General features: G+C 48.5%; 1 protein-coding gene across 3 annotated transcripts in view; it reads right to left on the reverse strand.

Moving 5' to 3' along the window:
- Positions 1-15,227, reverse strand: part of AHRR (aryl-hydrocarbon receptor repressor) — an 82,230-nt gene that overhangs the window by 16,673 nt on the left and 50,330 nt on the right. For 2 of the 3 annotated variants that reach the window (XM_032279191.1, XM_032279193.1), the window contains one exon: positions 6,489-6,578. The exons of the other annotated variant lie outside the window; for it this stretch is intronic. In XM_032279191.1, coding sequence (XP_032135082.1) covers positions 6,489-6,578 — 90 coding nt within the window. The remainder of the gene's footprint in view (positions 1-6,488; positions 6,579-15,227) is intronic. 3 annotated transcript variants of the gene reach the window in all.

Here is a 15,227-nt window from a genome sequence, read left to right on the forward strand (position 1 = left end):
CACACACACACACACACACACACACGGCACCCGCTCCGTGGAGCCGCGCCCAGGCCGAGGCCTCCCCAGCCAGGAAGGCTGAGCCTCCGGTTAACCCCGACGGTCTCCAAGGCAACTGCACCGACATACTCGGGCATGGCCGCACGGACGCTCCAGGGCTGCGGCTTCCGGCCAATGCTGCATGTTTGCCCTTTTCCCCCTCGGTCTTTCAGTCGCTGCGGTGGATGCGCCATGTTTCTCTCTGCGGTTTCAGTTCCCACGTCACGAACCAGAAGAACGAGCACCTTACATACGTGGAGAGTCAGCGACGTGTGGGCGCGCGTGCGTGTGACGGTGCGTCGGTGCGTGCCTGGCGGCGTGCGTGCGTGGCTACGTGATACGTGCATGCGTGGGTGCATGCGGGCAGCCTGCGTGCATGGCTGTGGATGTGCATGCGTGGCTGCGTGCGTACGGGCGTACGTGGCTGCGTGCGCGGCTGCGTGCGTGCATGGCTGTGTGTGCACGTGTTTGCGTGGCTGCATGCGTGCGCGGCTGCGTGCGTGCATGGCTGTGTGTGCACGTGTTTGCGTGGCCGCATGCGTGCGCGGCTGCGTGCGTACGGGCGTGCGTAACTGCGTGCCTGCGTGCGGCCTGGCTGCGTCTCTCTCTGGATCCCACTGCGCGTCCGGCCGCCCTGCTCGGGCCCTTCTGGACGCCGCCTCCCGCCCTCCTGGTGGACACCACACGGCCCAACCCATCCGTCCTGTCCACGCGGGGAGAGCTTTTCTCCTAAGACATCTTTCCTCCCGGATCTCCTAGCTCTGCCCCGTTGTCTTCTGGAAACTTCCGTGATCGCGCTGAAGCTGTCTGTGGTGTGAGCCGGACGGAGACGGGCTGACAGCTTATGGAGAATGGTGTGGTGACACTCCCAGTAAATGGAGGTTGGCAACAAACAGAAACACCTACCCCATCCGCTCTCACTGGCCAGCCTGTTGGTCCCTATGCAGTAAGAGCTGGGCACCTCAGAGGGCCCCTGCTCTGCCAGGACAAGCACCTGCCTCAGGAAACTTGGCTCCAGAACGCTCTCCTGTGCGAGCTCCGACCTGCATTTCAGTGCCAGCTTTTTAGAACTGCATCGTACAGGAACGAGCGTCCAGACGCCAGTGACATTCCCCTTACACTTGCTGCCATCCCTAATTTCTTCCTTCATAAATTTTGCTTGAAAGACTAAGATTCCCAGCTGGCATAGTGGCTCGTGCCTGTCATCCCAGCACTTTGGGAGGCTGAGGCGGGTGGATCACTTGAGGTCAGGAGTTGGAGACCAGTCCAGCCAACATCGTGAACCCGTCTCTACTAAAAATACAAAACAGCCAGGCGTGCTGGTGCACACCTGTAATCTCAGCTACTAGGGAGACTGAGGCAGGAGACTTGCTTGAACCTGGGAGGCTGAGGTTTCAGTCAGCTGAGATTCTGCCATTCCTTAACAGATTCTTGCCCTCAGCTCCAAGGACCACAAGCAGAGACTTACTTCCCAGCAGAAGAGAAAGACTCCTTCATCTTTATGGTCACAGTTGGGATGAGGCCCATGAGGTGGTCCGCACCTGTGGTCATGTGGCTGGCAGCTGCTGCTTCACCTGTAGCCCCTCGCCCCCTGCATCTGGGAAATCTGGCTGTCATTGCAATGCAGGTGCACCCAGCCAGGCTGTCAGGGGACTTCCCTGACTCACCAGTCACCAAGGCCTGGGCTTGTGCCAGAGGCACGTGGCAGTGCTGGATGCCTGGGTGCCCTGCTGTGTGGACGCCTGGCTGTCCTTGCAGTAGCTGCACCACATCATGAGGCCCTGCACCTTCCGGAGCTTGCTCGCTGTCTGGCTCCAGTCCTTCACCATGGAGCCTGCCTCCTCCTCCTCCTCCACAGATCATGAGGCCCTGCACCTTCCAGAACCCTCTCTCCAGTCCATCACCATGGAGCGTGCCTCCTCCTCCACAGATCATGAGGCCCTGCACCTTCCAGAACTCTCTATCCAGTCCTTCACCATAGAGCCTGCCTCCTCCTCCTCCTTCACAGATCATGAGGCCCTGCACCTTTCAGAACTCGCTCCAGTCCTTCACCATGGAGTGTGCCTCCTCCTCCTCCTACACAGATCATGAGACCCTGCACCTTCCAGAACTCTCTCCAGTCCTTGACCATGGAGTGTGCCTCCTGCACAGAGCAGTGGCAGCTCGGCCCTGGTAACCCCATGTTGCCCCACACTAAATGGCCCTCGCATGCGCTTCCATAGGCAACGCTGAGCATTAGGTCCCTGGAAGGTTGCCCCCAGTACCCTCCCTGAGCAGCCCCAGGCCTCTCCGACTGCCTCGCCATTGTCTCCCACCCTGCAGCCACAAAACAAAAGGAAATCAACAAACGAGAATGGGCCGTGGCTCAACCAAGGCAGCAGAGCACACGGAGGGGGCGTCAGAGCACCAGAAAAATGCCTCCAACCCCGGCCAATCTGAAGATTTGTACAGGGTGAAATGTAAATGTTGTTTAGGTTGAGGAGACAAAGTTCTGTGTTTTACTCATGAGTGTGACATGTCAGCCCTACATCTTTCTTAATCTTTTAACATCTGATTCCTACAGAGTGACAGCAAGAGACATGGTGGGAGAAATGGGAGGGGAGAGCAGGACACGAAGATTATCCCAATAGTGCAAACCAAACCCTCCTTTCGTCAGGTAGAGGCAGCCTTTATTTTAGCTCTACACCACCACTTACAGAGCTTAGAGTAAAATCATTTCCAACTTTAATAAGCTGCTCACTCTAGCAGCTGACATTTTTACCTGTTTGCACAAAAGCATGCACACATCTGCTAAGCATGCCTGTGGGAGTCTAACCGTTCTGATCCACAAACTCTAACCTTTGAGAGAACAAACAACTTGAATGAACAAATGTCAATGGCAACCAAAATATATGCCTGAAGCCGTGTATTCATCACCAGGCATGCTGAGCTCGAAGACTCATGCAGTGACAGGGAATAATTGGTTCCTGACTTTTTGTAAAGCATTTTGCACAATAAGCTCACAAAAGCACAAAGCTGTTCTAAAATTTTCATGAGTTATTTGCATAAACTAGAGGCAATGCCTGATTTAATGGCATTTGGAACCAATTTCCTTATAATCAAGGCAAAACTTTTTTTTGGTTTTTAACTTCTCGTGCTTGGGGGAAAATGACCAAATGCCAAGAAAACATAAAGTCCAATTAGTAAGTTCTGACCCAGAATCAAAGTGCTCTGCACAGCACCTGCCCCCATCCCCAAAGCTAAACCCTGGAGTGAGCCCATTGAGCCTGGCTGAAGGCAGCAGCTCTGAGTGCATCTGGAGAACCCGGGGCAGCTCAGGATGCAGCGACGGGAACTGCAGATGATTCTGAGCATGCAAAAGGCAGAGCAAGCGGCCTTCTCTAGACTCAGCCTGCACGCACAGCCAAGAGACCAAGCAGAAGCTGCTCTGTTTAGGTTGACGGAGTCCCCGAGCCACACCTCATGTCACATCCTGTTATGCAAGTGTTCCCCTGTTTGGGGCACCCCACAGTGAGGGAGGCACCAAACCCCAGCAAATGCATACAGACCCATTCCAGCACTCTCCACGCATGGAAAGGAAGCATCCCACAGGCAGCTCCATGGGATCTGAGCACAGAAGATGGAGATGAAGAAGACACCAGCGGCCACCCAGATGCTCACGCGATCTGAGGGAATGAGGGTGCAGGTCCCCTCTCATAGGAGACGTCAGGAGCTGAACGTGCTGCGACCACAGCAGAGCACACTCGGCAAAGCCTGTGGTCACACGGTGTTGAAACAGCTGCCTGGAGTGATGTCCCTCTGTGGCGCCAGGCACCAGGGCTTTCCCCAGCACTCCTCTGCTCAGTGGCCCCGTGGTCTGGCCGCAGCCTGGCAGGCAAACACCACTGCTGGCCATCGTGTGCCATGGAAAACGAGGCTCAGAGTCATCAAGGCTGCTGCTGGGACAGCAGAGCCGTGTAACCACCTGCACTGAGCTCCCAGGAGGGCAGCGACCTGGGCACCTCTTGGCAGCCATGCCCACCGCACAGCATTCCCTCTCCCTGCACACAGCCGTGTCCCCCTGCGTCCTCCACCAGGGCCGGCCCAGGCCTGCTGATGAGCTGCACCTTCACGTGAATGCTGGGGGTGAGGCCATCCCGAGGAGGCGTCCAATGTGCAGAGACAGCCGAGGTGCAGCAAACAAGCTCACTGCCATGAGCCCGGTGGTCACCTGGTCCTGGCAGTTCACAGGGAAGGCAGTCTTGGGCTCGGGGGCAGGGGATTGAACTTAGAGGCCAACTAGAGGAGCTGCTTCGCAGAATCACCAGCAAGGCAGCAGCAATTTCAGCTTTGGGAAAAAACTCAAAATCCCGGCTCTTGTGGAAATTGGATTAAAAAACTGTGCAGCCTCAGGCCTGGGCAGACATGAATGCTAATGACGTGTAGGGACCAGTGTGGGTGAGGGGGTGGTTCGTGGCTTCCACGGCCTGCTGCTCCACACAGCCCCTACGCTTTCCACCTGACCAGCGAGGTTTTCGCCTTGATCACCTGTGTGCTGCCTCAGCGTGAATGCTGGCTCTGGGACCATTTCCTCGGAGGCAGAGGTGCTGGGCACTGCAGGTGGAAGGGCTTGCCCTGGGCCATCCCGCCCCTCCGGTGCACACCCCCTGGTGCCAGCTGTCCCCAGGGCCCCGCAGCCTCCAGGTATGCATCTGACCTGGGTCCGAAAGGGAGGCTTCCTGCCAGCCAGGCCCTGGCCTCAGCATCTCAGGAACTTCTCCAACGCCAGGCCATGGCCCCACCGTGCCACGGAGGGTCTGGCCCAGCCTCAGTGGGGCTGGGGTTTCCAAGACAGCCCCTGCCTGGGCCCTGTGGGCGCCGCTGCCCCTTTGCAGCTGTGTCTGTGTCCTCAGAGTACCTTTGGTCCTTGGCTGCTGAGCTGGTGCTACTGGTTAGCATTCCCTTACACTAAACCCGTCTTAAGCCTTTCTGTAAAAGTGTTCAAATTTCTGCAGAGTTTCTGTCTCCAGACTGAACCCTAATATACCCTCTAGTTTTCAAAGTTTTGTTTTGATCTTTCTGAAACTTACCTGTTCTTTCTTCATCATATGCAGTGCCTTCTTTATATTGCTGCTTTAACCTTTTATGATTTTAAATCTTTGTTTGCCAGTTTCCTTTGGACGGCTTTGTTCCTTAAGTTCTTCCAGGAAGCACGGTTTGTCTACCTGTCTGTTGGCTCCTGCTCACCGTCTGTGCCTTCCTTGGGTTTATCATTTGCATTGGGAGCTCATCTGCAGGGTGGGTATTTTTGTGGGGGTGGCTTGTGGAAGTGCAGATAACGGGCCCCATTTTTGCTTCTTTGAGTTCTTCATTAATCTTGTCAGTCTGCAGTATGCCTGATTTCCGGATCCTGGGAGCCTTGCCGTGCAATGAGAGAAATCTGGATTCTACAACCAGTATCTGATTTTCCACGAGGGACCCCTGCTCCTTCCCAGACAGAAAAACGGCTCCCTTGCTCCCCTCCTGGCCTTGAGTGAGTTTTGTTTTTTTTTTTAGATGGAGTCTCACTCTGTCGCCAGGCTAGAGTGAAGTGACACAATCTCATCTCACTGCAACCTCCACCTTCCGGGTTCAAGGAATTCTCCTGCCTCAGCCTCCCGAGCAGCTGGGACTACAGGCATGTACCACCATGCCTGGCTAATTTTTGTATTTTTAGTAGAGATGGGGTTTCACCATGTTGGCCACAATGGTCTTGATCTCTTGACCTTGTGATCCACCTGCCTCGGCCTCCCAAAGTGCTAGGATTACAGGTGAGAGCCATCACGCCCGGCTAGGTGAGATTTTTTATCCCACCTTTTCCTGGGTGAATTGCCCTTCCAGGGCCTGGTATCTGATGAGGCCTCAACCCCATTCTCTGCCCCGAAGCCTGGACTCATCCACCTGGGGCTGGCCAGGTAGCATTCCAAATGAACCACGCACATGTCAGGAAGGCCATTTCCAGAACACGCTGTGTCCTGAGTGCACCCAGAAGCTGAGGGTTAAGACACTGACTGGGAGTGGCTGGATGGGATGGTGCTGGTGGGGCAGGGGCCCTAGCGGAGTAGCAGAGTGCCTGAGCCGGAGGAGGCCGTTCTGCCGTCCACAAGCCACAGCCCCTCAGACCGGAACACCCCGGACCCGGAACACCCCGGACCCTGAGCCGGAGGAGGCCGTGCCGCCGTCCACAAGCCACAGCCCCTCAGACCGGAACACCCCGGACACTGAGCAGCCTCTCATGGAAACCCCGAACCCAGGCTGGAAGAGACGCTGCCCTTGACAGAGACGGGGTGTGAGATCTTTATCTGAGAAGAGCTCAGTGATATGAAAAGCCTGGTTTTAGACATTTGTCAGACCTTGAAGACAATAAACATTTACAAAGGGAAGAGAACCTAGCACGTAACTGCCTGGAAGGCTGTTCTGGTTTCATTTACCTGGTGGAAGCCCAGATAGTCCACGATCGTTGCTGATGCGTAAAATATCATCCCTTCTGCGCTCACGACCAGAGCAAAGCCATTGAGAGACTAGAAAAAAAAACAAACATTGAATTGGCTCATCCAAAATGAAAACGTGCAAGCATCATTTGCTTAGATTTTCAGCAATAACCTCCCGTTTTGTAGTCCATATTCATAACCTCCAGAAGTGCCTACTTTTAATGTATTTGTTACCATTTTGTTGCAGGCTCCAAGTGAACAGGCAACATGAGAAGGCAGCCATGGTTTACAAGGCCCCTTTTCTAATAAATATAAAATCACGTGTTATAAACTGTGCACCTTGTGTTGGCGCGACAGTGAGAACTGGCACCTGAGAGAGGGCAGGAGCTTCCTGTCTTCTCGGCAGGTGCCTCCTTCCATGCACCATCTGCAGTACTCTGGCTGTTCAAAGGACTTTTATTATGAAAAATACTGAACTCCACCCACCAGCCTGGCTAACATCGTGAAACCCCGTCTCTACTAAAAACACAAAAATTAGCTGGGTGTGGTGGTGCACACCTGTAATCCCAGCTGCTTGGGAGGCTGAGGCAGGAGGACTGCCTGGGCCCGGGGGACAGACGTTGCAGTGAGCCAACATGGCACCACTGCACTCCAGCCTGCACAATGGAATAAGACTCTGTGTCAAAAAAAAAAGAGAGAGAAAAATATTGATCTCCATCAAGTGTTCTTCTGTACTTACTGAAATAATCACAATTTTTCTTTAGTGTGATTGATAGATTTTCTGATAGTGAGTCATTCTGGTACTTTATGAGGTAAGTCCCATTTGATCATGACTTTTTAATTTGTTCTTGGAATTGATTAACTTCACTTAGGAGTTACCCATCTATGTCTAAACTTGGCCTGTCGTCTCTCTCCATATTTTGCATGCAGTATATACAACCATCAAGGCACAAGTTGCTCCTGCCCCTTTCCTTCTGTTTTCTGGACCTACTTAGGATGAGAGCAATATGCTTCTGGAAGGCCTGGTCCACCTCACCCTGAAGACCTTCTAGTGTGGGCACGTTTTGCAGAGATGGTGGATGAAAAGGGGCAGAATTTAATATCATGTTGATTTATTTATTGTTAGTGTATGCAAGTTCTTTGTTTTTTCTTACATCAACTATGGCATCTTAAAATACTTTCGAGAAATTAATTTCATATTGATGTTAAACTCATTCGTGTATGTTATTCATAATATTTGTATGATTATTAAATCTTAGTGATAGCCGTAATTATTGTGGGATTTTGGAGGGAGCGGAGAAGGCAAGGATGCGGCTGCTGTGCCTGATGTGAGGTCTTCCTTTTTATCAGAAGTAAGCCCGCAGCCCCACCCTGCAGCGGCTTCGCTGGGCATCACTGGTGAGGGTGCACGAAAGACGTGGCCTCTGAGTCACGGGATCTGTCCTCATCAGCACCACCGTGGCAGCAATGGCCGCTGCCTGAGCAAGCACAGGCTACCAGCCGGAATATCCCACTCAGTCTCACACCCCCTCACAAGGCAGAAGCTGGGGGCGAGGGGCTGAGTCACCTGGACATGGCTTTCATAAATGTTTCCATTTATGTCTTTAAAACAGAGACATTTGGAGACTTTAACTTCCATGACATTTGTGGCTATCAGCAGCATATCATAGACTAATTTCCCTTAAATCTGGACCATGCTGGGTACTTTTATTTTCCTTTTTTTGAAATCTTTGCCAATTTGAAAAGAGATAAATTATTTTACTGTCATAGTTTTCATTTCTTTGAATGCTAATGAGATTGAAAAACATTCCCTATATTCACTGGTAAGCTGCATCGTAATGAGAACACAGGAAGTGCAATAAACTTCCAGTTACACTTACGTAGAGAAGTCACACAACTCCCAGGGAGCTTAAAATGACTGTTTCAAAAGTATACAGTCCCTCCTCAAGAAACTAGAGAAAGAAGAGTCAGTCAAATCTAATGTAAGTAGAAGGAAAGAAAACATAAGAGTCAAAAATCCATGAAAATGGTTTAGAACATTCAAATAGAGACTATCAACAGAGTCAAATTTTGAATTTTTGAAAAGATTAATAAAATGGATAACCTGCTAGCAAGACTTGTCAAGAGAAAAACAAATTGCTGGCATCAGGAGTTTAAAAGTACATCACTACAGGTCCTACAAATATTAAAAGGATAATAAGAAAATACTAGAAATGATAGTTAATACATTAAACAATTTAAATGAAACAGGAATATTCCTTGAAATATGCAAATTAACAAAAGTGATATAAGAACTAGAAAATCCAAATAACCTATTATCTATTAAATAAATTGAATTTCTAATCAAAACTTTCCCACAAAGAAAACTCCAGGCCCCAATCAAAAAACATAAAATACCTAGGGATAAATCTAATAACAGGTGTTTAAGACTGGTATATTGAAAACTATGAAACATTACTGAGAAAATACCTGAATAAACTAAGAGATATACAATGTTCCTGGATTGAAAGGCTCAATGTAGTTAGAATGTCCTGTCTCCCTAAATTGATCTGTACATATAATGTAATCCCAATCATAATTTTAAGGGGTTTTTTTTCTCTTTATAGAAAGTGACAAGCTGATTCTAAAATTTTTATGGCTGGGCAGGGTGGCTCACGCTTGTAATCCCAGCACTTTGGGAGGCCGAGGTAGGAGGATCGCTTGAGCACAGCAGTTCAAGACCAGCCTGGGCAACACAGTGAGACCCCATCTCTACAAACAAACAAACAAACAAAAACTTTAAAAACTAGCTGGGCATGGTGGTGTATGCCTGTAGTCTCAGCTACTTGGGAGCTAAGGTGGGAGGCTCCCTTGAGCCTGGGAAATCGATGTTGCAGTGAGTTGAGATCGCACCACTGCACTCCAGCCTGGGTGACAGAGTGAGACTCTGTCACTAAAATAATAAAACAGTTATGGAATTGCAAAAGACCTAGCCTTGCTAAAGAAATCTTGTTAAAAAAGAACAAAATCGTGGAATGTATTTTGACTTCATGGCTTCCTATAAAGCTGTGGTCATCAAGACAAGGTCAGGATAGACAGGCTGACCTTCAGCCGAGGCACTAGGTCCATCAGTGGGGAAGGACGGTCTGACGCAGCATGGCTGGGACTGCTGGAGATTTGTATGGAAAAACGAACCCCAAGTCATATCTCACGCCACACCACAAAATTAAGACCTGTGACAGACACAAACACAAAGCCCAGAGCCACAAAGCTTCCAGAAGAAAACCCAGGAAAACACCCTGATGAGTTCAAGGTAGGTAGATTTGGTAGGATACAGAAACACTAACCCTTAAAGAAAAAAACTTGATAAATTGGGCTTTATTTTAAATTGCCAGTGAAAAAATGAAGGGATAAGCCACAGAGAAAAAATATGCACAGCACATGGACAAAGGACTTTATCCGGAACCTGTAAGAACTGCTACAAATCAACAATTAAAAGATAACTCAATTTTAAACAATGGGACAAACATTTGCAGAGATACTTTACGAAAAGAAAGAGAGTAACGCCCATCATACACATGAATATATGCTCAGCATCCTTAGCCATCAGGGACATGCAAGTTAAAACCGCACTGAGATTTGAGATGCTGCTTCACTCTCCAGGATGGCCACTGTCAGAAAGACTGACAGCACTCGATACTGGTGAGGGCAAGAGTGTGACTGGGGGGAATGGAAAGTGCTACCGTCACTTTGGAAAACTGTTCTGCTGTTCTGCATAAAGGCAAGTGTACATCTACCCTACAACCCAGAAAGTCCACCCTTAGTATTTAATCAAGGGAAATGAGTATGTTCACAAAAACACTTGAACAAGGATGTTCACAGTCTTACTGATAATAATCAAAAGCCAGAAATAGCCCGAGCAACAATCAACTGGACAATCCATAAATGGATTGCAGAACAATTATAAAATGGAATACTGTGACACGATTAAAACATTTTAAATTGATTATGCAAACACATTGATGAATCCCACAAATACTATATTAAATAAAAATCAGATGCAAAAGTTCATAACCTTAAGAGTCTATTTATACGACATCTAAGAACAGGCCAAACTAATCTACAGTAATAAATATCAGAAAGCAGCTCCCTGGGCAAGTGATTGAACAAAAGTGAGAAAAGACCTATATACAAATAAATTTGAAAACCTAAAGTATATATTTCCCTAGGAAAATACAAGTATATATTTCCCTAGGAAAACACAAAAATTGACCCCATTAGAGAGAGCAAGCTTTAAAGATCAACTCCTGTAAAAGGAATAGAGAAAGTTATCAAGGAATTACCCACAAACATGCACCTGGTCCATTTGGTTTTAACATGGAATTCCACGACATCTTCAAAGATCAGATAATTTCAATGCCCCATAAATTGTCCCAGAGCATAGAAAGTGAAGGAAAATTTCTAGTCCTTTTTAAGAAGTATAACATTGACACTTAACTCCGATATGGAGAGTAAAATAAAAAAGAAAATGACACACCAATATCACCTTTGAATATTGATGAAAATGTGCTAAATGAAGTATTGAGAAATAGACTCCAGTTTCACATTAGGAAAATAATGTGAATAACCAAGCAATATAACCAATAACCAAGCAGATATAATCCAAGGATGCAAGCTTGAGTCCATTAATACAATATGCCATATTTACAGATCTGAGGGAAAATCTTATGATTATCTCCATATATGGTGAAAAAAGCCCTGAACAATTATTTCTGAAAAAAAAAAAAAAGGCTCAAGAAAGGAGAAATTACTGAATACCTTCTTCACAGGTAACGTGTACGTGTGTGCATCTCATTCCTAGGCAGCGACTTCATAGGGAAACATTCAAGGTGTTTCCAGTAAGATCAAGAAACAGGGTAAGGTTGTCCACCACTACCCATACAAGGGGTGCAACTACAACCCCCAACATGGCACCCCGTATGGCCTGCCACTTGATTTTGTAAATAAAGGCTCAGGGGAACACAGCCATATGCATGCATTTATTTACTATGGCTATTTCTGTACTACAGCCACAAAGCTGAGTGCCTGGGTGGACACAGCACAGCCCAAAATGCCTAAAACCTTTACCATGTGGGCCTTTAAAGAAGAGCCCTGCCAACCCCACCCCATGGCGCTGGACCTTGCATTGCAGGCATGGATCGATGCAATTCAACATGAAACATCAACAGGAGGCACAACAATTGGGGAAAAGTAAAACTGTCTCTATTTGCAGATGATATCATAGTACATCTGGAAAACCCAAGAGAATCAATGATAAAATAACCCAAATAAAAGAAGTCAGTATAAAATTAACATACAGATATCCATAACCTTGACATACTAGGAAAATGACCAGATTAGGGTGCAGAATTGTAGACAAAGCCCCATTTACAAAAACATCAAAGCAGCTAATGAAGACATCTGCAAAACCTATATGAAGAAAACTTCAAAATATCTTCAAGAGACACAAAAAATTATATTTGAACAAATGAGAAGACACACCTCAATCCTGCACAAGATGAGTCAACATCCTCAAGATGCCTGCTCCTCCTGAGTGAATGCATCAGCACGCTGTAATACTAATAAACGTAGCATCAAACTGTTTATGCAGCTAGGAGGTTCATGCTAAATACGAAAATAAACATGCAATGATAGCTACAAAAGCACTGGAAGAAAAAACAGCCAGAAGGCAGGTGCGTCTTCTTCAATATCTAAGAAATAGTGTCAAGCCTGTATCATTAAATCATAGTGCACGAACAGACACATAAATCAACAGACTGTAATGGAAAGTCAGAAATGGGCCCAAGTGCAAATGGAAAACTGATGCGTGAAAAAGGTGTCACCTCAAATCACTGGGACGGTGACGGGCTCTTCAATAGCCGGTGCCATATTACGAGACGCTGTTAAGTTAAATTTTATGGGTATTTCCCAATGTTGGAGTCTCACCTTATTCCTAGACCACCGTGACTGCGGCGGCTCATGCTTTTACACCAGATGGGAGTCAAGTTGCTGTCATCTCATCTGGAATTGCTTTGTGCAGTTTCAAGGGGAGAAGGGGCTGCGTTTCTCCTTTGAGCCGCTGCATCGTACTTCACACCAGCATTTCCTAACCTCTCAGAATTAACTAAACGGCTTTCTACCCCTTTCTGTGCTCTTCGGTGGCTTAACCAGCTTGAGTATTTTGTTTCTTAAAGTTTTCCTGAAATCTGCTTCTAAGAACAAGTGGACCAGGCACCTGACCCCCTTTATTTTGAGATGACTCCCCATTCTTCCTTACCAGTGCAATTATGATTCTGTTCAGAGTAGCACCTCACTCGCACTAAAACGTTTGCCTCCAGCCTTTCACATGGAGTGATTTGACATGAGGTGAGGGCTGGGGCTCAGGGACTCGTCTCTCTCTCCTGACCTGGGGCTATCCTGGTCCAGCCTTCCATGTTCCTATAAGAAATGCAGACAAGAGGTGGCTTGCAGAGTCGCTGGCTGGGAGGAAGGGGGGCTGGGGACAGCAGAAGGGGCCCGAGTCCTGGCGACGCCGTGGGCTACTGGCCAAGTCCAGCTGCAGCAGGTTCCCATCCACGTGACAAGAGCCTTCTTCCTGGAAAGCCCTTTCCTTTTTCGTTTTCTCCGTAGTTTTTTTCCCCAGTTAATTTTGTTGTAGAATTTCTACCTTCTTTGTTCAGTTGGCTGTAGAGCATTTCATACATCCATGTCTATCTTGTTGGGTGTCACAGGTATGGGGAAGGCTGACCTGCTGCCCAGGGTCCGGTTCATACCAGAAGCTGCGGGTTCTTCCCAAAGACACCATCACACCACACGTAGTTCAGGAAGAAAGTCACATGCAGAAGGACGCAGCCTCAAATCCGGAGCCTCACTCGGCTGCAAAGCGCATTTTTCAATCAGTAAAGTATCATCCAAAAAGAAAAGTCACACGTCCCGTGAAAATATAAACGAAACACTTGTCAAAGATCAACTCAGCAGTCGGTGAGATGAGCAATAAGATGTTATGGCCGATGGAGGAGCTGAGGTGCTGGTGGTCGCAGGTGGCCGGACGAGACTGCTGGGTCAGGTGCCAGCGACCGGAGGGCCTCTCTCCCACTGACCCGGAGAGTGTGCCGCCCCTTAGTTATGGATACAGAGGTGCAGGTATCAGGTGATGACTTCACAGTGGGATCTGAGCTGTGTTGAGCATCTGAGCAAGAAACCCAAGCCGCACAAAGCACCTCCCACTCGGATGAAGACACCGAAGCTTCATACCAGAAGCTGCGTGTTCTTCCCAAAGACACCATCACACCACACGTAGTTCAGGACGAAAGTCACATGCAGAAGGACGTGTGACATGGGGCCCTGCCCAGCTGTCACTACAAAACTCCATAGGCTGCTCTGTGATGACAAAATAGGCCAATGCTTTACAGGGTCTGGCATCAGACAAGAAGCCCCTCATTGTCAGTCACCCTGAATTCCAGCGGGTTCCTAGAGAAAGGGAAATTGGCCCCATGGGACGTCTGCCTCCACGGGAGCATCTGAGGAATGCACGCAAACTTGTACGTTTCCATTCCCGTGCGGCTCCGGGGACGACAGCTGGTTCCACACTAACGTCTTTGAGTCGTGAGCAGAAGGTCTGGTGAGCCTGCCTGGACCAGGCCAGAGGGGTTTTACAAGCTCTCGGTTTGCCCAGATTTCCTCAAGAGGTTCCATCCTCTGACACGCTGCATTTCTCTGGGGCAGGGGGCTGTGGAATACTTGGGACTCAGTTGTTTATATCACTGAATAAAGGACCCGATGTGCCCATGGGGTGGTCCACAGAGAGGAAATCACTCTTTTCCCTCCAGTTGCTGGATTAATCAGCAGGACATGAAATGGACCCCACTGGGAGTGTGAAGACCGCCACATGCCAGCCTCCCCGAAACGGACTGAACCCACTACTCGAAGGCACAGAGGAGGTGGCACGTGGTGCCCACTGGCAGATTAGCAAGCTGGATAATCATCTCACCATGTCCTGTGCGCCTCAGAGATTATCACCTAAAAACATAACATCTTCTCATTCAGCCTCCCACCAACTGGAAGAAATTTTTCTTGGAGGATTTTTAGGGACTTTAGTTTTAGCTCATGTGACCAGGCTGGGGCCCCCATGGCCAGACTTCCATGTCCCTCATCTTACTGACTCAACCAAGAGAGTGTATTTTTATGACAGCTTTTTCCAAACTTTAAAAAAGGGTTTAAATTATAATAAAATATACTTAACAAAAAATTACAATTTTAACCAATCTAAGTGGTTAATTTTTTTTTTTTTTTTTGATGGAGTCTCATTCTGTCACCCAGGCTGGAGTACAGTGGCATGATCTTGGCTCACAGCAACCTCCACCTCCTGGGTCATGCAATTCTCCTGTCTCAGCCTCCCAAGTAGCTGGGATGACAGGTGCCTGCCACCATGCCCAGCTAATTTTTGTATTTTAGTAGAGACGTGGTTTCGCCATGTTGGCCAGGCTGATCTCGAACTCCTGACCTCATGATCTGCCCGCCTTGCCCTCCCAAAGTGCTGGGATACAGGCGTGAGCCAGCGCACCTGGCCTGAGTGGTTTAATTTGAACCATTTTAAGCATCAGGCACAGCCACAATGTTGTGCCGCCATCATCACCGTCCACCTTCAGAACCTTCCCACCCTCCCAAACCAAAACCCTGTGCACATTAAACACTCGCCCCCACCCCCTCCCCAGCCCCGGC

This window comes from Sapajus apella, unplaced genomic scaffold, assembly GCF_009761245.1.
Source record: "Sapajus apella isolate SASKATOON/1434 unplaced genomic scaffold, GSC_monkey_1.0 scaffold11, whole genome shotgun sequence".
Lineage (NCBI taxonomy): Eukaryota > Metazoa > Chordata > Mammalia > Primates > Cebidae > Sapajus > Sapajus apella.